Raw genomic sequence first — 25,774 nt, 5'->3', positions numbered from 1 at the left:
TGTACGTGGAATTTTGATACTAAATTATAGTCCTGACACATAATCTCCTACTAAATTATAGAAAAATTTCTATCACCCATACTCATATTGCAGCAATTTTTAATTAAATAATGCTAGAGGCACACCTCCAACCACACTCCCATACTCTCTATAGTGTTTGTGGGACATGCATGATATTTTTAAAAAAATATCATGCATGGCCCACTAGCACCATAGAGAGTGTGGGGGTGTGATTGGGAGTGTGGTTGAGGGTGTGCCTCTAGTAGAACTTTTTTCAATTCCCATTGTACTAGAAATTTTCAGAGTACACCATTATTAGAGGACTTCTTAAAAAGTTAATTATTGACTTCAGGAGTCTAAAGAAAGAGAGGGGGGCCGGGGGGGTGTGGAATGAGGACTAAACCACAATTTTACAACATAATTATCAAGTGGTTAGATCATTAGTTCACATCATAATACTGTTAGGGCATCTATATATGAGACGGACATACACTTTGCAACAAAGATATCTGCCAACATTCCATGGGTACCATTGACGCTGAGGTCTTTGGGTCTACTTGAAAGCATGAAATGATCAGAGCACACTCAACAATTAACATGCTGTTGATGCGGAATTACTAACTATTATTATTGTTTTGGATTCCTCCTACGTTTGGATCATGAAATTAGTTATTATTATTAACTTGGGGTCAGGAATTCTTGGGAGGAGCCTTGTCCTCTGATTTCCAGTGCAACTGATGATTGTTTTTCCAAGAATTAAATCTTTGATGCAATTACATTATGAATTCATAAACAGCCAACCCTCTATGTAGAATGCATGCTTCATGATTGTCAGGGTGTAAGATGACGAGTTCATTGCAATAGATTAATTGTTCCGAGTTAGGGTTATATAGTCAATCTATAAGCAATATATAGGTGAAATTTTGTTAACCTCTAACCGTACTTTTTCTGATAGAACGTCTATTTTAGTTTGTCATTTGCTAACCTCGATGCCTCTCATTAATAATACATTCTGTTGAAGACATCACATTATGTCTAATCCTCTTCACTCTTAAAATTGATAATTGACATGATCTACTGCCTATTCTACAACACTGATCGAGCCGGGTTTGAGAGCAACTCTTAACGAAACTTTTCATGAAACATTGCTAAATGCAAAGGCAACCTCAGGCTTCTTAAATCCTCAAAATGTTTTTCAAATATATTTCTCCATCTCATCATAATCTAGAACTTCATATTGTGCCTCTCTGCTCACTTTGCTCTCCGTGTCCAATTAAGACACCAAAGAATCCAATCCTCTTGCCAGAAAAATTCCATGCAAATTGCTCCCAAACATGCAAGAAAACTTTAGACTTGTAACGACCCTCGAAACTTCCCTGCATCATCACATTAATACGCGTCAACGGTGTAGGAAATTCCAAGAGTATGCATCAACATGAGAGAAAGAGCCTTGGTGATTGTGTGTAGACCTGCAACAAGACCAGACAACCTCAACCCCACAATGGTTAACATGACATATAGACACTTAGCAGGTGAAGTTCAGACCTATAAAGGACAACCAACTTACCTACCTTCAAAGAATATTATGTTGCCTTCCAACCTAAAGCTTCAGACAGTTGCATCATTTGTGTGTTCTGAAGGAAAATGCTCATTAGAAATCAGTTTCCCTTTGATGTCAACCCTTTGCTTATTTTAACATGCAACCTTTAAGATCTTTTAGCATCGGCATTATCTTTTGGAAAGGTACTTTAACTATCCGAGCATACGGATCGTGTATAATTAACTCGATGGTTAAGATGGCGTGTTCAAGTAAATCAATGTGAACACCAACCTTAACTGATTTTGGAGACTTCAGCTCATTATTTGTATTTTCAGCCAAGAATTTCCAGTTTCCTAGTGATGTAAGAGGTTGACAACATAAGAGAGAGCGTTCTTCAATTGTAGCTCTTCTATCTTTTACGTCCTGACCGTCGGAGCTTCTGATTACCTTTTGGTCTTCTCAGGGTTGAGGTTCCAATTTTGCTTGCTTACGAAGTTGAAAATATGTAAAGGGGAATCTAAATGCGCACAAGGTAAATGGATTAGGTGGCCGCTTAGCATTGAACAGACCCTTAGGTGATAGATCGTCACCTTAGATTATGTGATTGTGGCAGGATTAGTAATTTTTTGGATAAAGCATGTTTGACTTTAAGTACTGTCAAAATAAAAGGTCACAACGTAATTGGATGAACTAAGGTATGATCAGGCCTAATTGATTTTGGTTGATAGAATAATCCATCTTCCAGAAGCATTCAATGATAACGTTTAGACCCCTAATCTCTGATCAGTTTGTATATATAATTGAAATATGCAGGTTATCATGCAAATTTGATGGTAGGGTTATTTTTGTGTTGATAATCCATCAGTTACAGTTGAATGTGTAATTCTAGAACTTGGACACAGACATGGTAGTCCTCCATACGCAGTGTTTATATGACATGCAGTTATGACCTCATAATCAATTTAAGCTGTTGCACCCAAAAAAAAAAAAAAAATAAAGCATCCTTTGTGAAGTGAAAACAATAACCTTGATAGTTTACTGAAGACATGTCACTGGAAACAGGGATTAAGAGAAGTTGCTAGAGAAACAAACTTAATTCGAACATTTCATTGACAATTTAATTGAATTAAATAATTAATAAATACAAATTTTCATTGTCTTTCCTAAAGTAACAATTGCCACAAAAGCTAAGCATCAACTAAGATTTTTTTTTTTTTTCTGTATAAGAGGAACCAAATGGAACTGATTGCTCAGGTGTGAGAGGTACACAATGTTGCACGCTAGTCTGTCCTCAGGTTTTTTTTTTCTTTTGACACTAGTTATAAGCTTATTCAAACATACAAATCTAACTACCTCTGCTAATAGCAAAAATGCACAGGGATGTTGCAAGAATGAGAAAGAACTAAATTAGTAAAATTACCATCCCGTTCTTTCACAAAATGAATGGTTGTTTCAAAGACTAAGAACCTGACCCCATTCACCAAATCCATGAACTCATCGATAGACTGGTCCAATTTCTCTGCTTCTCCAATGTAATGACAAATGTATGTGTATACCTTCCTCACATGCATATGATATGGGTGTACACGGACCAGGAATTCATAATGCAAAATTAGCATTTGTCACAGGCATATAATCAAAGAAAAATAATTATGTGAGTGAGAAACACAATGCTGTCATCACCATCCATAACAACGAGGAATCATCATCAAGCATTCTCCAATCCAATGTACTTGTCATTATGATTGTCAAAATGTGCGAACAAGAAGTAAAGGTTCTATATCTAACCTTAAAAGCAATAGAACCATAGAACCATTACAAGCAGACCTAACAAATATTACATATAACTGACAAAAACTGATACTTCAACTACATTACAATAAGGGTTTGATGGTTATAATAAGATGGATGCTCATTTTACTAAAGGGGATGCCAAGTGATAAAAGGAGGTGAGATCCACCCATCCAATGTGACAAGTAGGGTGGGCCTGACAAGTTGTCCATATCTCGGTAGCTCATTTAGCAAAATGAGCCGCCGGCTCACACTCATTGTTTCCTTACAATAATCATTGTCAAAGGCTAAATAAACAGTGCTGACGGAAACTCACTGTTTGGATTGCTTGTGCAAGCACCTCCCACCCCTGCTCCAGGTCTTCATTGAGATGAGATTCATTTACCTACGAAGTAAACTTAGTTTTAGCAATGACGAAGAAATTAAAAAAAAAATCCAAAGAGTAGTTGTAGAGCATTACAATGATGATATGTGGGGGGTAATTTTGCAAATACCAAGATCTGAGAGGCAATTTTGCAAATATTGAAGATTTGAGGGGTATATATGCAAAAACCCCTTTATAGAAACATATCGACGGAGAAAATTGTATAATGAGAACAAGATAACCTAGCCAAATCATTGTGTCCTGAACCTGCTCCGTTGGCAGTGTTATGGCCAGTCAGCCACACCGATAGGAAATAAAATATTCAACAGAATCTCTTGCCATGATACTTAAAACCAATAACTCCAAAGCTTTAAACAGGTTAGGCATGGAACAAAAAGGAAATGGCAAGGCTGGTGCTTTCCTATTGACGACCTTCCTATTTTCTGTATCTTGATACTTACGACACATTATAAAAGCACAACAAATAAATGGTATTGCTCATCTGAAGCTTTCTGATTCCTTGTAGACACTTCTGTAAGCCAACAGAGAATACCCTGATCCAATGCCCAAATTCCGCAAAACAGTTGAATCCGTCAAGTCCCTCTGTCAAATGATTAACAAGTATGCAATATGGCTTCATAAGATCAAGACATTAAGGCATGTTTTCACACAGTGGATGGTATAAAACCTAATTATATGCATAGGAAAAGAGAAAATGCATGTGAACTTCTGTTAGCAACTAAAATTCACATTAATTTACTGTAAAGCTAGGTCGAGTGAACATTAGATACTCCACAAGAACCATGATGATTAGTGAGATTGAACAAAGGCGGAAAAGAAAGTGGCACACACATGCATGCAGAAGGTGGGCAATTTTGTGCTAAGAACAGATAAAACCGTATTAGCCAGACACAAATTGCCCTTGCTATTTTCAAAATCAACGGGATTAACATTGTGAGGCATAGTTGAAGATCCATTCTCCGTAGCTTTAGTAGTCTGCGCAAACACATGTTGTGGAAGTTGTTAATTCCAATTGGAAATTTTCAAGAAACCAAGCGTAACATTTCAATCAGAATTGTGGCCAAACAAAAGAATTTCACCTGCTTAAGGTAGCCTAATGAAATATAGCTCCCTACGTCTCGATCAGAATCAGTCAGGATGTTGTTAAACTGCACTACTGCATTGAAAAGCTTTGCAATATAATCATGAGGCTCAATCTGCACGAGAAGCGAACAATAAGATCTGAAATATAATATGCATAACCTGAGGACTACTCCATTCATAGCCCGCACTGATTTAACCATTTACACAACATAAAATTAGCTAATATATTAGCTGACCATAGCTCCAGCAGTACTCATGCAGTAGTTGTTTAGTACATAACATAATATTATCTAATTAATGTATAGCGTTTCAAGACAACAGATATACCATTCTGCATTAGTTGGCTACATAGAGAACAGCTTTTCAAGAACTATAAACAGTTCTGCAGCAACTAGTGCCTGAAGGAAGAATCTGTGAAATAAAACATCACCCAAGAAAACGATATTAAAACATCACGGGACTAAAGGAAGTCATCGACAAAATTACCTAATATCAGTGTTTATTTACCTGCATTCATTTAAAGCAAAGCGCAAGAACTTTCTCTTCCTGAAAAAAAAAATGAAGGAATCTATAGGATAGAAGCTATCACATGTATGAGGAATGAAACGCAATTCATGAAAGTTAAACAGATCAATATAACACTTGGAAAGAAGGAAAAGAAAAAGTGACAATTTGAAACGGCCAAATCCGAGAACTTTTCATTCGCAGAGTTAGTTTAAGTTCCTATATGATGTCTTCTAGTTCTCCCAGTACTCCTCATCTATGAAGCACGGACACGAACACGGCGACACAGACACCACAAAACCCAAAAAAAATAGGACACGACGACATGGTTAGATTTTTTTAGTATTATTATTATATATAGATCAATATTGAATTAAATTCGTATTACATTTTCATATTTTTTGTTATGTAAAGGGGAGATTATAAATAAGAAACTAAAGGAAAGTGTGTGTTGCAGGTGTGAATTAAGACGTCGGGATGACAATGATCTCTTGGAGAATTGAAGACAATAATGTTAAAAAAGACAAGAAAGAGAAGATGAACATATAGAAAATTAGATCAATTTTTTATGTTATATTATTATGTAACATTGGCTTGTATAATCAATGACAAATTTAAGTTATGTAACTAATTTGAAGATAATACCAAATTTTAATTTTCATTACTTTCATCTTGAGCATATCAAAATACAAGAGAATAAAGTTCAAGTTGCAACTAGTTCCATGGCTACAAAATACTAAGTTACTAACATTGTAAAAATTACAACCAAAAGCATATCTTAATAATAAAGTTCTCAAGTTAAAACATCAAAAGATCATTCTATGGTTTCAACTCCTTCATCCTCCTCAAACACAACGGCCTCCATCGTGGGCTCGTCAAGAGAAAGGGCGGCAACATCTAAAATACCGACACCTTGAAATGAGTCAAAGGCATCTCCACCAACATCTCACATTCTTGATTCTCCTTCCATATACTCTTCCGAACTTCGAGAAAGTAAGCGAAGGTTGGTGTGAACATAAACAAGATCCTCCGCACGTGCCGGGGTTAGCTTGTTCCTCTTTAAGGAGTGAATGAAACCATACGTACTCCAATTCCGTTCACAACAAGAAGAGGAACAAGGTTGGCCTAAAAGCTTTACGGCCAATGATTGCAAATTTGGAGTACGTGCACCATAAAGAAGCCACCATGACTTAGGATCCATATGTGCTCTATCGGAAAGAGAATCCGGATCACTAAAAACCTCCAAATCCCCCACAAACTTAGCATATTCCAAGTTCACCGCCCGTCGTTCATCGGGGTTAGGATAATATCTTCTTAAACACTTTGCTCTTTCCGTAGAGATCTCAAGATCTTGATTTGGAGCTTGCCGGTTGATGTTCTCATTGAGCCATGTGGAATGATAGTACCTATGTTCGTTAATAACATGAATTAGCCCACAAGGTATTAAGTAATAGAAATATTCGCATTAAAGAGTGAAATATGAAATATTACCTTGGAACTAAAGAGTGTGCTAAGCACTGAAGCGGGGTGTTGCTATTGTTCCATCGATCCACCAAGATCTTATGAATCACCTCATAAAAAGGAGATTCATCGTTATCCCTTTTACCCTCATGCCTATAAATAGCTTGTTTCACCTTCTCAATCATTGTATCCCACATATCATACATCAAATAAAGACATAGTGTATCGGTGTCGGTGACCCTTATCATTTCATAGATTGGACCAGTGAAGTCAAGAATAAAATCTATCTTGTCCTACCACAAATCATCGATGACTTTCTCTTTCACAAATTGAGCTTTTCCCACATCATCTTCTCTATACAAGCTCCATCGATCACTAAGAACCATGTCTTGGATGCCTCTCTTGACGATCTTAAACCTCTTCAACATAATAATCCACGAGGCAAATCTTGTGTCGGCAATCGATAGGAGCTTCATCTTGGAATAATCATTAAACATGGAAAGCCGCATAGAGTGATTCATGATAAAATTCTTAATAATCATTAAACATGGAAAGCCGCATAGAGTGATTCATGATAAAATTCTTCATAAATAATGCATCATCGGAGATCTCTGTAATCCAATGTAATTGTGCATAAGCCACGGAATTTGCTTGTGTTCTTAGCCGCACAAATATTCTTGATAGCAAGATTGAGTGTATGGACTACACAAGGAGTTCAAAATATGTGAGGTCAGGTGCCCTCCACAAGCCCTCCCGCGGTCTTGCATGCCGAAGCATTATCGGTTATGATTTGGATGATATTTTTAGATCTCACCTCTGTGATGCACTTTTTTAGCTGTGCTTGGATAAAATACTTATTCTTGACTTCTCCCTCAGCATTCACGGCATTCAAGAACATTGTCTTACCCTCACATACCACCATAAAATTGATGATGGGCCTCCTTGTGCATCCGCCCACCCATCACTATAAATGGAGACCCCCTTCTGTTGACATGTGCCCCTGATGGGCTCCATCAATCTCTCTACGTGAGTTTTCTCACGTTGTAAGATAGTGGTCCTCATGGAATTGTAACCGAGAGGCTTGTAGCCAGAGATTGGATTGCTTGCGGTATATGCAAAAGCCTTGACATAATATGAATTTCTTGTCAAGTTGAAGGACAGTCCCCCGGTGTAGAACATCCTACCAATCAATGCATCCAATTCCTCTATTGCTCCCATATTGAATGCTTGTTTCACGGTATTAAACCCCCTCCTCCTCTTAGATTCACCTGCACCAATCGGCATGCTTGCACTTCCACCTACATCGATCGTACTTGCAGTCGAAGATGTAGGCAAAATTGGCATCTTAGGCTTAGAAGCCCTCAACCTCGCCTCTGCTTGATCCAACGTCCTCTGAAACTCCCTTAGGTTTTCGGGTGTTGACTTGGAACACATCTTAATTCCAGTCCCGCTTATCCTCAAGAGATGATTTTTAACTCTTGAGTGTGAAGTGTGAACCGGTAAAATCATCTCTGCAATAATTACATCTTCATCTCTGATTTCCTCCTGCCGTTCTCCCCCTTTTCTCCAATTTGGTAACATATTTTCAAAGCGGACATTTGTCCTCTTGTACTTCACTACCACTAGAACTCCCGTCTTGTTCCATTTCTGTAAAATATAATAGCAATAACAATAAATTAAAAAATTAATAATAGTAAAACAATAACTAAAATCATAATTAACAGTAAATTAAAAATTGAAACCCTAATTAATTAACTAATTAATTAACAGTAAATTAATGAAACACGAACCCTAATTAAATAACTGTAAATTAACATAAAACAATAGATTAAAATGAAAAACAGTAAAATCCTACTATTGTTACAAAAAATGACAGGACATAGTATGAATCTTAGTTATAATTTATATATTATTCTAGCATTTTCATGTTATTCTCACATTTCTATATAGTAAAAACGAAAATAAAAACAGAGAATTAAAATAAAAAACAAAAGAGAGAGAGAGAGAGAGAGAGAGAGAGAGAGAGAGAAAGAATCAAAGAGAGAAAGAGAGATAAAACTGACATTGGAGAGAGAGGAATTAGAGATCAAAAAAGAGAGAATGAGAGAGAGAGAGGAAGAGACCGGAGAGAGACCCAGATCGAGAGAGCGACTGAGAGAGAGAAAGAGCGACTAAAAGAGAGAGATCAGAGAGAGATCGAGAGAGACTAACCGTTAGGGTTGCTGAGAGGACGACGACGATGATCGAGGAGGAGGACGACGATCGAGAGAGATGGCTGGCGGCAAGGACGATCGAGAACGACGAGGTCGATCAAGAGAGATGGCGGCGAAATGTCTTCAGTCGGGATCAACGAGAGAGCAGACGAGCCGATCGGGTAAGTTAAAGCTAGGGTTAGGGTTTGGGTTTGGGTTTGGGTTTCGGGTTTGGGTTTCGGGTTCGGGTATATATTTGTTCTTTTTTCCCTCTTCTCAGCCATGTTGGAGAGAAAACGCCATGTCGGGGGAGAAAAAGTCGTGTCGGGGAAGGAAACGTCGTGTCGAAGGCGTGTCTGGAGCGTGTCGAAGAGTTGACCCGTGTCGGCGGCGTTGACCGCGTGTCTGACGCGTGTCGAACGCGGACCCGTGTCGACGGCGTTGACCGCGTGTCCGACGCGTGTCGAACGCGTGTTCGCGTCCGACGCGCGTCGGACACGGACTCGGGGCTTGTTTCCGAGTGTCGGTGCTTCATAGCTCCTCATCCTAAGTTCTCTGCTTCGGCAGGATGATAGAGTCGTAAGTCCTAAACTTCTGAGTCTGAATCAACTAATGTGAAAGAATTCATAATATGAAACCAAGAGGACGCATTTCGGTGGCTGCAAAGTTGCACTTTATTATAAATACATCTGCATTGTTTGGAAAAACCATCAACCAAAATACCATGGAAAAAATTTAAGCTAGATAAATATTTCTTTCGGTGATTTTTTTTCCTGGTTTCCTTCTCCTCTCCACATGGAAAAACCATCAATGGTATTTTGGTTAAATTTTGGAAAAACCATCAACCAAAATACCATGGAAAAAATTTAAGCTAGATAAAGATTTGACTTATTTCTGTTGTGGTCTACCCTATAATACGATGTTAGCCTCGTATAATATATGAAAAGCTAATTTGATCTTTAGGTAAAATATGAAAATTAAATTTGGCTCTCGTGAAATTTTCAAAGAATTGTGGACTTTGTTATATCTGAAAGTTTTTGATGAAATATTTGGAACGTATTTCAACAGTTTTAACGGATTCAAAGATTTTTCGTGATTTAGTATCTGATAAAAGAAAAAGTAAATATCTGTAAACTGTTTTAACAGAAATGAGAAGTTTTACCTTGCCAACTTCATTTGAAAATATCTGTAAATTCTGATATGCAAAGTATTTCTCATTTGATTTACCTTGTCAATTTCATTTGAAATATATGTAAATTCTGATATGCAAAGTATTTCTCATTTGACATGTAATCTCGATGTTTTCAAACCCTCAAATAGTCCACTATGGATTGGTTCTGCCTGCCATATGGTGAATGCACATTTATTTGGCCCTTCTGTATTGGTCCTTCTGAAATTTGTTCTGGCCCTTCTGTATTTGGCCAGTAGCCTATGACAGTGTTAGGTGCATTCGGTTCCCGGGAATTATCTGTTATCTGATGCGGTTACGCATTCCCTTGCTACTGGGCTAAAATTTGTAGCCTTAGTGTGACCTATGGGGTGACTTTTACATTCATGAAATACTCATCGAGAAATAAGATTCTGATAATTGACTGTGAAATTAAGAAAACAATAATTCTCTGATTTTGTACAAATTAGTAGTTCTTTTCCTTCTTAATTGTTTACCTTAATTCAAAAAGAGTTTGATTCCAAGAAATTTCACAGTTTATTCAGTTGCACATGAGAAAGGAAATATAATTGTTGTATTTTTTTCTTAAAAATGACATTATTAAGATATTTGGATCGTATTCTGCTATCTGTAAATTTCTCATGCAAAACTTGAAATTTGTTAATTTCTGGGAATTATTCTTATTACTATTTTGTTAGTTATCTAGGAACTCTAGTGTGAAATGTTCTCACTGAGCGCTAGCTCATTCCGTTGTTTTTAATTTTTTCAGATCCGGCGTAGCTTCATAGTAGACGAACTTTTGGTTTGAGCTTTTGGCTAAGAGGCGTTATATGGAAAGCCTCTTCTTGTTGATGTTACCTTCAACACATTTTGTTTTGTTTTGTAAAAATACTTATAACGGTGAGCTTATGGGTTGTAAGTACCGATCATATATATATAGTTGCTCTGATTTCTATCATTAGCAGGTTTATAAATATTTTAAAAATAAACTATGTGATATGAACTGCCAGGCTTGACTCGTGCATAAGACTTGTTCCGTGCACGGGTCGCTGCTGTCGCGTACTCCGTATTTTATAAATTTTCGCTGCCAATTTCGGGGCGTGACATTAAGGTGGTATCAGAGCTTAGGTTTCAACGTTAGAAACCTTGTAGGGCACGCTATCATATAGTATATACGCTAGATGAGTGTTAGCGTATGGATCAATTATGTGATATATATGTCTGTATACATACGTATATATATGTATGCATATAAATATTTTATAGTAAAACATTTTAGGGTTATTAAGGAGTGCTTAGATGTTTATTTTATTTCACTTTGTCCTTTTTCTTTAGTAAGCTGATGGATGGTTCCCCTTTTGTACGATGGCGGGAACCAATTCATCTTCTAGTTCGTCATCTACCCTGTCCAGCCCTATGATTTCCGTAGATAGCTCGTGGGAACCCAGCCTAAGAGATTGGGGATACACTTCCGATGAAACTGATCCGAACGTGATAATGACTAATCATATGACCCCAGACTCACCGGAGGTCGAACCAGTAGAAGTTGTTATGATAGATTCATCGGAGTCTGAGCTTGATCATGCTGAGGATGAGGATCTCGTGGTAGAAGTGGTTCCAGTTGAGTCATCGCCTTCAATCATTATGATTTCATCCGACCCCTCTGACATGGAGTCCATTGTAGCCCAGATTCCTAGTGATAACCAAAGACTTGCCCCCTCTGAGGGTGAGTCGAGTAGCCTAGGCATTGGTCCAGATCTCGACCTTAAAGGATGGGGGACTAGTGGCATAGATCCAGATCCAATGTCCAATTCTGTTGATAGCCAAGACTCGGAGGAGACTGAACCAACTGAGGAGAAGTCTAGTTCCAACAGCTCCTCTTCCTCAGGGAAATAGAGCATAACTGTTAGGGCAATTTTGTAATATCAGTATATGGGTTTTCATAGTTACTCTTTTGGTTTATGTAGGACATTTTTGGTAGAAAATATGTATATATAAACCCATATACTCAGATATGTGTATGAACTAAAAAAAAGTTAAATATTAATAATATACTTTTGGTTTGCAAATACTGATTTGTGTTATTATGTTGAGTAATGATTGAGTTCCTAATTACTTAAATTGCATATATGTGACTGACTTAGGAATTTCTCCTTGTATAATAGTTGACTGAAATATTTTATTATTTATAGGAAGCTATGACTTCAGGTAATGAGCAAACCCCTCCTAACGGAGATAGGGATCTAAATCAGACGATAGGTGAAATGATGAGATATAGAATTGCTCGTGCATCCACCTTCGGAAACCCAATAGATAACAATGCGTTGATGGATCTGCTGCAAGCGATGACAACTGTAGTCACCAGACAACAAGATCAAATTGATCGTAATCGGACGAATGGTCAAAATGAGGAGCACCCAAAATTAAGAAGTGGCATGGGTGAATTCAAGAAACTATCTCCACCTAGTTTTGAGGGAACAGTTGATCCTATGATTGCTGAGCATTGGATCACTGAAATGGAGAAGGTCTTCACATACATGAAATGCCCTGAAGATGAGAAGGTTGATTATGCGGTATATATGTTAAAAGACCGCGCTTACGGGTGGTGGCAAATGTAGATCAGGACGTTGGGAGAGAAAGCATACAAGTTATCATGGGAGGAGTTTAAAAAGATTTTTTATGAAAAGTATTTTCCTTCAACTGTTCGCAAACAAAAAGAACAGGAGTTTCGAAAATTGGAGCAAGGTGACAAGACGGTAGCTGAATATGAAGAAGAGTTCACTTATCTATCAAAGTTTGCCATTCACTTGTTGGGTAATGAGGAAGATAGAGCTCGTCGCTTCGAGGAAGGGCTTCGACCGGACATCCGAAAGACGGTCAGTGCATTTGAACTCCCTACATATGGAGAAGTGTTAAAGAAGGCCTTGTTAATTGAGAAAAATGAAATTGATACGAAACCAAAGAATGAGGCGAGCAACTCCTACCCAAAGAAGCGGTTCTGGCAAGACAATCGCGGTGGAAGAAATAAGAATTGGAGAAACAAAAAACAGAATTTTGGACGCAGAGAGGAGCAAATTCCTAACCAGAAAACTTTGAGATGTGATGTTTGTCATAAACCGGGGCGTGAAGCGAAAAATTATTGGAGAAATACCGGAGCTTGTTTGAGATGTGGTCAGAAAGATCACAAGATAGCAGATGTGATGTTTGTCACAAACTGGGACATGGAAAAAAAATTGTTGGAGAAATACTGGAGCTTGTTTGAGATGTGGTCAGAAGGATCACAAAATAGCAAATTGTCCCCTACAGCAACCATCTCGGAATACTTTCCAGACTGGCCAGTCCAGTGGTGGGAATCGGTATCCTCAAGCCAAGGCCCGAGTTTATTCCTTGACTGAGAAGGAAGCAGAGGCAAACCAGGATGTGGTGACAGGTACGCTAACTTTTGCATCAGTTCCTGCTCGAGTACTATTTGATTCTGGTGCATCGCATTCCTTTATTGTTGCACGGTTTGTTAAGAAAAACAAATTACCATGTGATACCCTACAACAAGAATTGCTTGTTAGTACACCTGGAGGTAGCATATTAGTATCAGCTCAGGGTTGTAGGGGTAAAATTTATATTCTCGACAAGGAACTCCCCGTAGAATTAGTGATGCTAGAAATGCATGATTTCGATATCATATTGGGGATGGATTGGTTATCCTTAAATCATGCTTCTATTTTATGTCGAGAAAAGAAAGTAGTATTTAAATTTCCTGGCCAACCCGAATTTTGTTTTGAGGGCGGAAAATCTCAAGAAACCTTAAAAATCATCTCAGCCCTTAAAGCACATCGAGCGCTGAGGAGTGGATGTATGGGTTATTTGGCTTCAGTTGAGATGGTTGATGATGAAAAACCAAGCTTGGAAGAAATACCAATTGTCCGAGAATTTCCAGAGGTATTTCCAGATGAACTTCCAGGAATGCCCCTAGATAGAGAATTTGAATTTTCAATTGACCTAGTACCTGGTACGAATCCTGGAATGCCCCCAGATAGAGAAATTGAATTTTCAATCGACCTAGTACCTAGTACGAGTCCTATTTCTAAGGCATCATTCGGCCGAGTGTGTCACCCTGGGGTGCACCAGTGTTATTTGTAAAGAAGAAAGATGGAAGTATGAGACTATGTATTGACTTCCGTGAGTTGAATAAAGTAACCATTCGGAACAAGTACCCATTACCGAGAATTGATGATTTATTTGATCAATTACAAGGAGCTCAGGTATTTTCAAAGATTGATCTCCGTTCTAGTTACTATCAATTAAAGATTAAGCCGGAAGATGTGCCAAAGACTGCATTTCGAACCCGTTATGGTCACTATGAATTTTTAGTTTTACCATTCGGGCTCACAAATGCACTTGCAGCATTTATGGATCTTATGAACAAGATATTTAAACATTTCTTAGATCAGTTTGTTGTGGTATTTATTGATGATATTCTGATATACTCAAGAAGTAAAGAAGAACATGAAGAACACTTGAGACAGGTGTTGCACACATTAAAAAGAGAACAACTATATGCGAAACTTAAGAAATATGAATTCTGATTGGAGGAAGTAGCATTTCTTGGGCATGTAATCTCTAAGGAAGGGATTTCTGTGGACCCTGAGAAGGTAAAAGCTATTGTTAAATGGGACAGACCGACTACTGTGACGGAGATCCGTAGCTTTCTTGGAATGGCTGGCTACTATAAAAAATTTATGGAAGGATTCTCTCGTATTGCTTCACCTCTAACTCGTCTTACTCAAAAGGGAGTTAAATTTATTTGGTCAGATGAATGTGAGAAAAGCTTTCAAGAGCTAAAAAGTCGATTAGTGTCTGCTCCAATACTTACATTACCCAGTGGAGACACAGGCTTTGCTATCTATAGTGATGCCTCTAGAAGAGGACTGGGATGTGTACTTATGCAAAATGGAAAAATCATAGCAAATGCTTCAAGGCAGTTAAAGCCTTATGAACAAAACTATCCCACTCATGATCTTGAGTTAGCGGCAGTGGTATTTGCTCTCAAAATTTGGAGACATTATTTATATGAAGTACATTGTGAAATATACACTGACCACAAGAGTTTGAAATATATATTTACCCAGAAGGAGTTGAATTTACGGCAAAGAAGATGGTTGGAGTTTCTGAAAGATTATGATATGACCATCAATTATCACCCCGGCAAGGCAAATGTTGTTGCTGATGCCTTGAGCCGCAAGACTTCATGCAATTTAGCATGCTTAATTACTTCTCAAAGAAAAATATTAGAGGACTTGGATCGTACTGGAATTGAAATTAGAGTCCACCAAATTGGAATTAAATTAGCAAATATGGTAATATCACCCTCTTTGCTTGATGAAATTAAAGCAAACCAGCAGAATGATCCTCAACTGTTGAAGATAAAGAAAGATGTGAAAGAAGGCACTCGAGGAGAATTTAAGATAAATAAAGATGGATCATTGAGATTTGGAACTAGAGTTTGTGTGCCTAACATACCAGAAATAAAAAAAAAGATACTAAAAGAGGCACATCACTCTCTGTATACTATGCACCCTGGATCAATAAAAATGTATAAAGACCTGAAGGAAATGTATTGGTGGAATAATATGAAGGAAATTGCCACCTATGTTGCAGAATGTTTCACTTGCCAACAAGTAAAGGCTGAGCACCAAAGACCAGCTGGATTAGTCCATAACTTGGGCATACCAATGTGGAAATGGGAAAAGATCACCATGGATTTTGTCACTGGCCTTCCAAAATCTTTGAGAAAGAATGATGCAATATGGGTAATTGTTGACCGGTTGACAAAGTCAGCACATTTTTTACCAATCAATATGAAATTTTCATTAGAAAAGCTGACTAAGATGTACATTAATGAGATAGTAAGGTTACATGGTATACCAATATCAATAGTTTCTGACCGTGATCCTAGATTCACATCAGAATACTGGAAAAGTGTGCATAGAGCTCTGCAGACTAAACTAAATTTTAGCTCAGCTTATCATCCACAGACAGATGGCCAATCAGAACGGACAATTCAAACACTAGAAGATATGTTAAGATGTTGTGTTCTGGAGATGAAAGGATCGTGGGAAGATTATCTGCCTTTGGCCGAGTTTGTATATAATAATAGTTACCAAGCTAGCATTCAGATGGCACCATATGAACTTCTTTATGGAAGGAAGTGTAGGTCTCCTATTCATTGGGATGATGTTGGAGAAAGAAAACTTCTTAGACCAGAATTGGTACAACAAACAATTGATAAAATTCAATTAGTTCGAGAACGTCTTCGCACAGCACAAAGTCGTCAGAAGAGTTATGCTGATCAAAGAAGAAGGGAATTAGAATTTCAAGTAGGCGATCATATTTTCTTAAAGGTTTCGCCTACCCGAGGAGTGAAAAGATTTGGAATACAAGGGAAGTTAAGACCGAGATTCATTGGTCCTTTTGAAATTCTAGAGCGTATTGGTCCAGTGGCATACAGATTAGCATTACCACCAGCCCTGTCTGGAGTACATGATGTATTTCATATATCCATGCTTCGAAAGTTCATCCGAGATCCAAATGAGATCGTTGAGTTGTCTCCAGTAGAGCTCAAGCCAGATTTGACCTATGAAGAAAGACCAGAACGTATTGTGGATTATAAAGAACAAGTACTTAGACACCGAATAATCAAATATGTGAAAGTTCAGTGGAAGAATCACTCTGAAAGAGAAGCTACTTGGGAGACTGAAGATTCATTGCGAGAGAGAGATCCAGAGCTCTTTCAAGATATAGGTATGTTAAGTTTCGAGGACGAAACTTTTTATTAGGTGGGGAGAGTATAATAGCCCAGGAAAAAAAAACATATAAAAAAATGATGATAATATATATATAAAAAAATGATATAAAATAGAAATATAAAAAAAAGAGAAACTTACCAGCTTGAGCTGGCTCATTTAGAGCCTCTTGAAGAATCCCAAAATGACGTGTTCTTTCTCCTTTAATCCATGAAATCATCCCTATGATCCTAGCAGCTCTGAGCTCGTTAGCCTTTGTCTCACCTTCTCTTTTTAAACCGATAACTTAGGAGATGGAAGAATGAAACAGAAAGAGAAAAAGAAAATCAAGGAAAACCAACAAAAAAAAAGAGAGAGAGAAAAAAAAAGAAGGAACGTGATCAACATCCCAAGTTCAAATCAGTTAAGGTATAACACTATCCTCATGTTTAAATCTAAAATTTCTTGATTTAGAAGAAGTAAATCTGTTATAGAATAGTAATAAGCTGATAAATTGATGATTTGATTAACTGTTTTTGTAAATAAGAGAGAAAAGATTACTAACCCTAGTTTTGGCGAGGTCTGACCGCCGGCTACCCCTAACCACCGACGATCCCTTGCCGCAACCTTGGGGCTTTGGCGAGACAGGGAGAGAGAGAGAGAGAGAGAGAGAGTGGAGAGGAGAAGGAAACCAGGAAAAAAAATCACCGAAAGAAAAAAAAAACGGAAAAAAAAAGAGAGAGGAGGAAAAAAAAAGAAACGAAAAGAAACGAAGAAGAGGAAGATGATCAGGAATCTGGAGTTTTGATAAGGAAAGGAAAATTTACCTTTAGCCCCTGAAACATAATTTTTTTTTAAACAAACCTTATAGTAATAAGTTATAGTTGAAAAAGGACTGGAAAAATATTTATCAAGCCCATATCTTTTGTTCAGTTGTAAACTAGTCCAATCTGAGGAATAAACAATAACTTTTAGACTTAATAATTTTCCTACAACCCCTATCTTATCATAAATTACTAGGAAGACCAAAAGCTAGTATATGAGAGTTATAAAAATTTAATAAATTGCTAAAGTTAACAAAATGCTCATATGTACTGTAGAATTTAATCATTATTGATTATATCTGAATTTAGTAGACTCTAGATTATGAATTGATGTACCTATAATATATATTTGTCCTGAATTAATAATTAGTCATATATCTTACATTATAGGTTCTGGTTGATATTCGGGAGACTAATATTTTGAGAAAGTCGTGACCACTAGAGGTGAGTTCATTTCTCACTAGTATTTTATAATATAAAATTACATGAGTTTATATTTGATTTATCTTGTGATAAAAAAATAAATAAATAAATAATATGTCTTTTCATGTATATAAAGATTTGACCTATTTCTGTTGTGGTCTACCCTATAATACGATGTTAGTCTCGTATAATATATGAAAAGCTAATTTGATCTTTAGGTAAAATATGAAAATTAAATTTGGCTCTCGTGAAATTTTCAAAGAACTGTGGACTTTGTTATATCTGAAAGTTTTTGATGAAATATTTGGAACGTATTTCAACAGTTTAACGGATTCAAAGATTTTTCGTGATTTAGTATCTGATAAAAGAAAAAGTAAATATCTATAAACTGTTTTAACAGAAATGTGAAGTTTTACCTTGCCAACTTCATTTAAAAATATCTGTAAATTCTGATATGCAAAGAATTTCTCATTTGACATGTGATCTCGATGTTTTCAAACCCTCAAATAGTCCACTATGGATTGGTTCTGCCTGCCATATGGTGAATGCACATTTATTTGGCCCTTCTGTATTGGCCTTGGCCCTTCTGTATTGGTCCTTCTGAAATCTGTTCTGGCCCTTCTGTATTTGACCAGTAGCCTATGGCAGTGTTAGGTGCATTCGGTTCCCGAGAATTATCTGTTATCTGATGCGGTTACGTATTCCCTTGCTACTGGGCTAAAATTCGTAGCCTTAGTGTAACCTATGGTAGGGCTGAGCATGGTTCGGTTCAAACCGAAAAAACCGACCGAACCGACTGAAAAATAACGGTTCGGGTCGGTTTTATTTATAAATCGGTTCGGGTCGGTTTGAAAATTTTTCAAACCGAACTACCCTAACCGACCGCCAACTTAACACTAAGTTTTTTAAGCCGTAACCCATACCCATTACCCGACCCGTTCTTCATCTGCTCATAAAATCCCTCATTCTCAACTCTCAAGACACCTAAACCCTAACTCTCTCCAAGTATTCAAAGTCCAAGCACCCGCCGCCACCAGCCTCCAGCCCACTTCTCCGCTTCGGTTTTCAGCAAGAAGCTACAGAAACAGTGAAGCAGAAGCTGAAGAAGATGAAGAAGCACGAAGGTAGCAGCCACAAGAACGACTCCGGCTCTTTTAGAAGGTTCCAGGAGACACAGTCCGAGATCGTCGTGGACGCTTTCGGGCGGCGGTCGTGCGATCTGGGCCCGAGATTCTCACTCGACGCCGGTCGGATCTCATTCGAAGACTCAAGGTACTCGTTCGATGACCTGCTTTAACCTTTCTTTTGTTTTTTTTTCCTTTCTGTTTTCTTTTGGCGTGCTGATTCTGAGTAGAATACATTCGTCTGAAAATTCATCGTTCTTTTTGGTTCCATGGATTTGAAAACAACTAGATCCCAGTTAGCGTGACGACGATTCTCTGTGACTGAAAGTGAAATGCACAAACCAACCTGGGATATTTCGTGGTATTTGTTGTAGATCTGATAGAATATTGTTAGATTTAAGGTTTTAAGTGATGATTTTCTGCAAATTTGTTGATTAAATATCTTCTTGACCTGATTTAAATCTGCTGAAGGAGGATTGATGTAGTAATTTGATTATGGAGGTCCTTCATGAAGTTAGAACCGAACAAACCGAACCGAACCGCACCGAACCGATGTGCAACGGTTCGGTTCGGTTTTGAATAATGGGTGGTTCGGTTCGGTTGTTCAAAATTTAGAAAAAACCGACCCGAACCGAACCGTGCTCAGCCCTAACCTATGGGGTGACTTTTACATTCATGAAATACTCATCGAGAAATAAGATTCTGATAATTGACTGTGAAATTAAGAAAACAATAATTCTCTGATTTTATACAAATTAGTAGTTCTTTTCCTTCTTAATTGTTTACCTTAATTCAAAAAGAGTTTGATTCCAAGAAATTTCACAGTTTATTCAGTTGCACATGAGAAAGAAAATATAATTGTTGTATTTTTTCTTAAAAATGACATTATTAAGATATTTGGATCGTATTCTGCTATCTATAAATTTCTCATGCAAAACTTGAAATTTGTTAATTTCTGGGAACTATTCTTATTACTATTTTGTTAGTTATCTAGGAACTCTAGTGGGAAATGTTCTCACTGAGCGCTAGCTCATTCCGTTGTTTTTAATTTTTTTCAGATCCGGCGTAGCTTCATAATAGCCGAACTTTTGGTTTGAGCTTTTGGCTAAGAGGCGTTATATGGAGAGCCTCTTCTTGTTGATGTTACCTTCAGCACATTTTGTTTTGTTTTGTAAAAATACTTATAACGGTGAGCTTGTGGGTTGTAAGTACCGATCATATATATATAGTTGCTCTGATTTCTATCATCAGCAGGTTTATGAATATTTTAAAAATAAACTATGTGATATGAACTGCCAGGCTTGACTCGTGCATAAGACTTGTTCCGTGCACGGGTCGCTGCTGTCGCGTACTCCATATTTTATAAATTTTCGCTGCCAATTTCGGGGCGTGACAATTGGACTATAAGTGGTGCTAACCAGGAGGAAAATAGTGGTGGTTGTAAACCTAGAGGAAGCATACATGCTAATATTTGCTTTTACTAATATGCTATTCTAGTTTCTTTTAAAACAAGTAGGAGAGGCAGCTAGTTGTTGAAGGAAATGAGGATAGTAGATTTAATAATAGAACATCAAACTCATGTCATTCGAGGATACTTGACCTTATAGATTCCTTAAACCAGTAGATATGTAATATCTCAAGCATGGATGGGTAGACAGCCAAAAATCTTCGCTCAACATCTGATTTACATTGTCAGTTTGCAATTTGACTTAGTCAATAACGGGCCTACATGGCTGTGCATTCAAAAAAGAAAGAAGCAGATATAGATACACAACTCTTTGAAGCTGATATGGTAGGAAAAACATTTGCTATTGGGATATACTCAATATCCATGTAGTTGATAGAAATCGGGTATCGGTTTGAGTAAGTTAGGAACACTGGATGAATAGGACCCAACTGTTGGGAGAACGGATGACTCGGCGCTTATTTTATTAGCTAATGCAAGATTACGTAATATTGACATGATTTTACATCATGAACACATAATATTTGATGCACTTTAAATATATATGTATTTGAAGCATTCAGTATGATCAGATATTTCTATTCTCTGCCATTATTGTACTCCTCCTTATACATATTTTAAAGATAATTCTGAAGAATAATGTCGATTGAGTTTTGGGGGCCAATAGAATAAACATCTACAGACAATAATAGAAGTTGTTTCATTGATTAGACTGTAATCTGAACACTGAAAGATATTATGCTTTTCCTCTTTCCTGCAAATTGGTCAATGGAAATCATTTGGTAAGATCAAATTTACATAAACGTTTTGCAGGATTACTTGCTACACCTTACAAATCTCTATAATGTCAAAAGGAACACTCAAAGAGAAGCATTATCGCTTAAAATAACAAATAATTGACTTACTAAAGAAGGGGCTTAAATCCAAACTAAAGTCTGACTACTCTACTTAACCTTCACTGTTCTAGAAGTTATAGTCCAAGCCAAGTTTCTATAGATCACAATTTTAGACAAGCAATAGATTCATTCAAGCGCTTTTATCTTACAAAATCTAACAAACCAACCCAAGCCGCTTGGCCAAACTAGTCACGTTGTGAGAAGCAATCATCATGAAGAAAAAGAACATTATAATATGACCATGAGTATCAGTGTATCACCAAAGCAAGACTACAACGTGTGAGATATTTGATTCTTGTGGACAGGCTTAATCTAGAATTTAGGATTTGTTAGATGAATTAGACGAAGAGTGGTATGTACTATGTTATACTGTTCAAGTGATATTTAATTAGTTATATCATGCAAAGATGAAACATATTTACCTATGGGAATTAGACTAATATAACACACTTCTCAATCATTTGTTAGATGTCATACGAATTCCAGACATTTTACAATAATATATTATATGCAAGTATGTCAACACAAAGAACAGGTGGAAAATGCCCGTACAAATATTGTGTTGATTTTCTACTATCAGCACTCAAATCAGCCGAAATTGTTGTTTTATTCTGAGAAGAGCCACTCTTTCATCTAAAATTTAATCAAATACCTGTCCACGGGTGCGAGACGACAAGGGTATATGAGAATTTTCCTTTGCCAGGTTGGATATGCTTTCACCAACTCAATCATGACCAGGAATATGACAGTGTTGAATGCTCCCTTTAGTGCCAAAGCATGGGCCTAATTATTTATATCCTCTGATGTACATGCAAAATGGAAAATTTACAGTACCTGAGAAAAGAAAGATTTAGTTAGATTTAGTATTACAAAAAATGATGAAACTATATTTTACAAAATACTAAGTATTAGATGAAATCTTTCAGAGAAAACATGATAACCTCTATAAAAATTATTCAAAGCAAAGAATATCAAGAACCTGACCTCAGCAATCTCTGTATTGGATTGACATCTCTGTTTCAAGAAGTACTCGACTGCTTTAACATAATGGTCAGTCGCTTTTTCAAAAAATTTCACTTCCAACGCATCATCTTTACTAAAGTTTCTAATAATATCCTCCAAATAACACTTAGCATTCTCACTGAAGCTTGGAACCTCTGTGATTTCAGGAATTTGTGACAATTCTAGCAACCATTGACCTACAAAGAAAACTTTCCTTCAAATTAGCATTTTGAACTAAGCAGATAACACAACAACTACTATATTAACAACTCCTTAAGAGATGCGCCAGTTTCATTAATGTTTCTAGATCATTTAATTTATGTTCATACCAGTAGAATAAAACATCAAACTCTTTTACATGTTTTGAGTTATGAAGAAAGAGGTGAACTTACAAGAAGATTGCCATGGGTACCAGAGCAGAGTTTAGGCTGTCTGATATATCATAAAAGGCTAAAAGCAAATGCTCCAACAAGCAAGAGCTACGACTTATCCTCACAGAGTTCATACAGAAACTACTCAATATTATGTCATATGTACACTTTAATATAAGAGAAATGATCAAATGTGCATATGAACTATAATGATTCCGACTGCACAAAAATGTGCAGATATAACTTTAAGCCTTTGAGACAACTAGGTCTTGGGCAACACTAATATCTGAAACACAAATTCACTACAAATTATGAAGCATTCACAGCATACCTTCCTCCAATTTGAAAACTGAATTTGGGTCAGACACGTGATTAACTGACTGTTTCTTTTTTCTTTTTTCTTTTTCCTTTTTTGGTTTTATGAGTGAAACCAGTCATTTCCAATTTATACTATTCTTGGCATGAAAGAAGTTCGCTTTTCAGTCCATGTATTGACTGGTATAGTTGAAAGCTTAGTTTTATACATCCTCTTCTGTCCCTTTACATCAGAGCTTTTTGATTTAGTCATCAACTCAGTGCTCCTTCATTTCTTCCAAAGACATACAATTGGCGCTTATGTTTTATCTTTAGTCAAACACATAAACTGTCTTTGCCTGGCTCTTTCCTAGTGCAACAACTACCGTAAAAGAATATGCCCCTTTGGTAAGATAATCATATAAACCAATCAAAACTAAACTTTCTAAAACTACTCTAGGTGATCAAATTTTAAGACTGATCCCTACAAGTTTACCCATTATTCAATTATCCAAATACCAACTGAAACCTGGTTGGATAAGAGGGAAACAATAGTTCATGAGCAATCGGGGGTAAGTACCTGTAAGGAATCCATCAAAGCATCCAATGATAGAAAAGTGCAATTATGTTAGCTCTACACAAAGAACAAGGATGCCCAATTATAACCATATTTAAACTTTTAACTGCATACTTTATCCAAATATTTCTTCAATAATCATGGGAAATTTTAGCATAGGTACTGCATGCTAACCATGAGATCACGAATTCTAGACAAACCTAATGCAAGTACCTTAACAATTTGCACTAGGATGTTCCTTCTTAGCACTCTTTTCAAGATATAATTGAACAAGCTTTAAAATTTTATACTTTGAAACTAAATAATCTGCACCTAAAGAATTTAACCTTATCAAAACTTTCCTAGCATAAAAGAAATGATTCTTTGCAGTCAAGCAGGCTTTCAAGGAAATGGACATTTTTCATTCATATATTTTCGGAATTTAATCCTATCATAATCTTTTTCTCGTACATTCTTGCTTGGATTTGCTTCCCAACAGTTGGCCAATTACTAGTGGAGTGTGTTGAAATTCGCAGCAGTAAACAACAAAGACAAAAAAATAATAATAGTTATAGAACAAAAGGAATGACAATGACTGTACTAGCCCCAAATTCTAATGATACACTCCATCGAAACCAAAACTGCAATCTTGCGCTAGAGTTAAAGGTTAGGCTCACAGTAAAAAGATGTTTTGATCCTAAAAGTACCAACACCGTTTTTTCTCAATTTCATTGAAAAAGTTAACCTGGAGTCATACATGTCGGCAAGGAAATTCGCACATATTTGACATTCAAGTGAGGAACTCAAATTTAAAAAGACATCTTATATTTTCTTGGGTTTGCTTTAAAAAGGTGTTTTTTTTCTGCAGATGTAATGCGAAGTTCCATCATCTATTTAACCATGAAGTTGTCCTGTTTGCTGAAATGGCCAATACAAAACAACAGAGGAAAACGAAAATCGAGAATGAAGAGCTTTTACCTCTTTGGTGGCAACTCCTTCGGAGTTACTCAACGAAACCCTAAGAGGTCCAAAGAGACGAGAAGAGCTGCCATTAGTCCGAAACCCTAGCGGAAATGAGTTTTGGTAGATCGAAGACGAAGAAGAGAATTACACGGGAGAAGTACGTCCGATGGGAACTCGAGTAGACGACAAGGCTTTCTCCATTGAAATCGGACACGAGATTAAAAAAAAACCTAACCCTCGATTTTGGAGATGGTCTGGCTAATGATTTAGAAAAGGGGAAATTGCTTCTAGCCCTCAATTTCATTACAATTGTTGCAACTTCTCCTAAGATTTTTTCAACACTCCCAAAACTCTCAGGGTTTGTTTGTTTCGTTTCCCCCAGAATCCAAAATCCACTTTCCTTTACTTTTTTACTTTCCCCCACTTTCCAAAACTCACTTTCCTTCACTTTCTCCATTTTCCTTCAATAATATTGTGACAACTCATCCCATCACATCTCATTTCATACTTTAAAAAATAAACAAAACACAAGAAATGAGTCACATCAATCAACTCATCTAACTCACTTTCCCCCACTTTTCTCACATCAATCAACTCATCTAACTCACTTTCCCCCACTTTTCTTTATTTTCTATCATCTTTAAAAATTACTCACATCATCCAATAATATGGTGACAACTCATCACATCTCATTAAAATTTTCTTCCATCTCTTTCCTCCAAAAAAATAAGGAAATTGATTTTCCTAAGTATGGGTCACTTCATCCAATAATATAATGACAACTCATCTCATCTCATCTATTTTCTCCCACTTTTAAGAATGAACCAAACACAAGAAAAGAACCTAAACAAAGAAAGTGGAGGAAAACATCAAAAATTACTCACATCAACCAATAATATGGTGACAACTCATTTTCTCCCCCACTTTCGGTTATAGCTTTGACGAACCAAATC

The 25,774-nt window shown here is 36.9% G+C and overlaps 3 protein-coding genes across 5 annotated transcripts; 1 reads left to right on the top strand and 2 right to left on the bottom strand.

Annotated features, from left to right (window-relative positions):
• Nucleotides 5,951-7,296, bottom strand: LOC109837114. The gene is made up of 2 exons (XM_020405205.1): nucleotides 6,795-7,296; nucleotides 5,951-6,709 (listed from the first exon to the last, which is right to left on the bottom strand). Exons 1-2 carry the CDS (start codon nucleotides 7,010-7,012, stop codon nucleotides 6,250-6,252), a joined length of 678 nt encoding a protein of 225 aa, XP_020260794.1. The 5' UTR covers nucleotides 7,013-7,296; the 3' UTR covers nucleotides 5,951-6,249.
• LOC109837112 lies at nucleotides 7,313-25,145 on the bottom strand. 3 transcript variants are annotated; one of them, XR_002246185.1, is made up of 4 exons: nucleotides 24,837-25,145; nucleotides 22,620-22,834; nucleotides 22,288-22,469; nucleotides 17,072-17,209 (listed from the first exon to the last, which is right to left on the bottom strand). XR_002246185.1 is itself a non-coding variant. In XM_020405204.1 (3 exons), exon 3 carries the CDS (start codon nucleotides 8,343-8,345, stop codon nucleotides 7,653-7,655), a length of 693 nt encoding a protein of 230 aa, XP_020260793.1. In that variant the 5' UTR covers nucleotides 8,346-8,411; nucleotides 22,288-22,469; nucleotides 22,620-23,158; the 3' UTR covers nucleotides 7,313-7,652. The 3 variants fall into 3 exon arrangements, 1 of the variants encoding a protein (XP_020260793.1); XR_002246184.1 differs by lacking the exon at nucleotides 17,072-17,209 and adding an exon at nucleotides 20,935-20,953; XM_020405204.1 differs by lacking the exons at nucleotides 17,072-17,209; nucleotides 24,837-25,145 and adding an exon at nucleotides 7,313-8,411 and having other exon boundaries at nucleotides 22,620-23,158.
• On the top strand, nucleotides 11,490-12,020 carry LOC109838453. Its single transcript, XM_020406899.1, has one exon. The coding sequence runs from the start codon at nucleotides 11,490-11,492 to the stop codon at nucleotides 12,018-12,020; it is 531 nt and encodes a 176-aa protein (XP_020262488.1).

The sequence above is a fragment of the Asparagus officinalis genome, chromosome 4 (genome assembly GCF_001876935.1).
Source record: "Asparagus officinalis chromosome 4, Aspof.V1, whole genome shotgun sequence".
NCBI lineage: Eukaryota > Viridiplantae > Streptophyta > Magnoliopsida > Asparagales > Asparagaceae > Asparagus > Asparagus officinalis.
The sequence above is the reverse complement of the archived record's forward strand: the minus strand, read 5'-3'. Positions and strand labels throughout refer to the sequence as shown.

Excerpts from the sequence above, each read along its gene's own strand:
- LOC109838453 (XM_020406899.1), top strand. The coding sequence starts at position 11,490 with ATGGCGGGAACCAATTCATCTTCTAGTTCGTCATCTACCCTGTCCAGC.
- LOC109837114 (XM_020405205.1), bottom strand. The coding sequence starts at position 7,012 with ATGATAAGGGTCACCGACACCGATACACTATGTCTTTATTTGATGTAT. Across the intron at positions 6,710-6,794 it reads GCACACTCTTTAGTTCCAAG|GTACTATCATTCCACATGGC; the intron begins GTAATATTTCAT and ends TAACGAACATAG.
- LOC109837112 (XM_020405204.1), bottom strand. The coding sequence starts at position 8,345 with ATGTTACCAAATTGGAGAAAAGGGGGAGAACGGCAGGAGGAAATCAGA.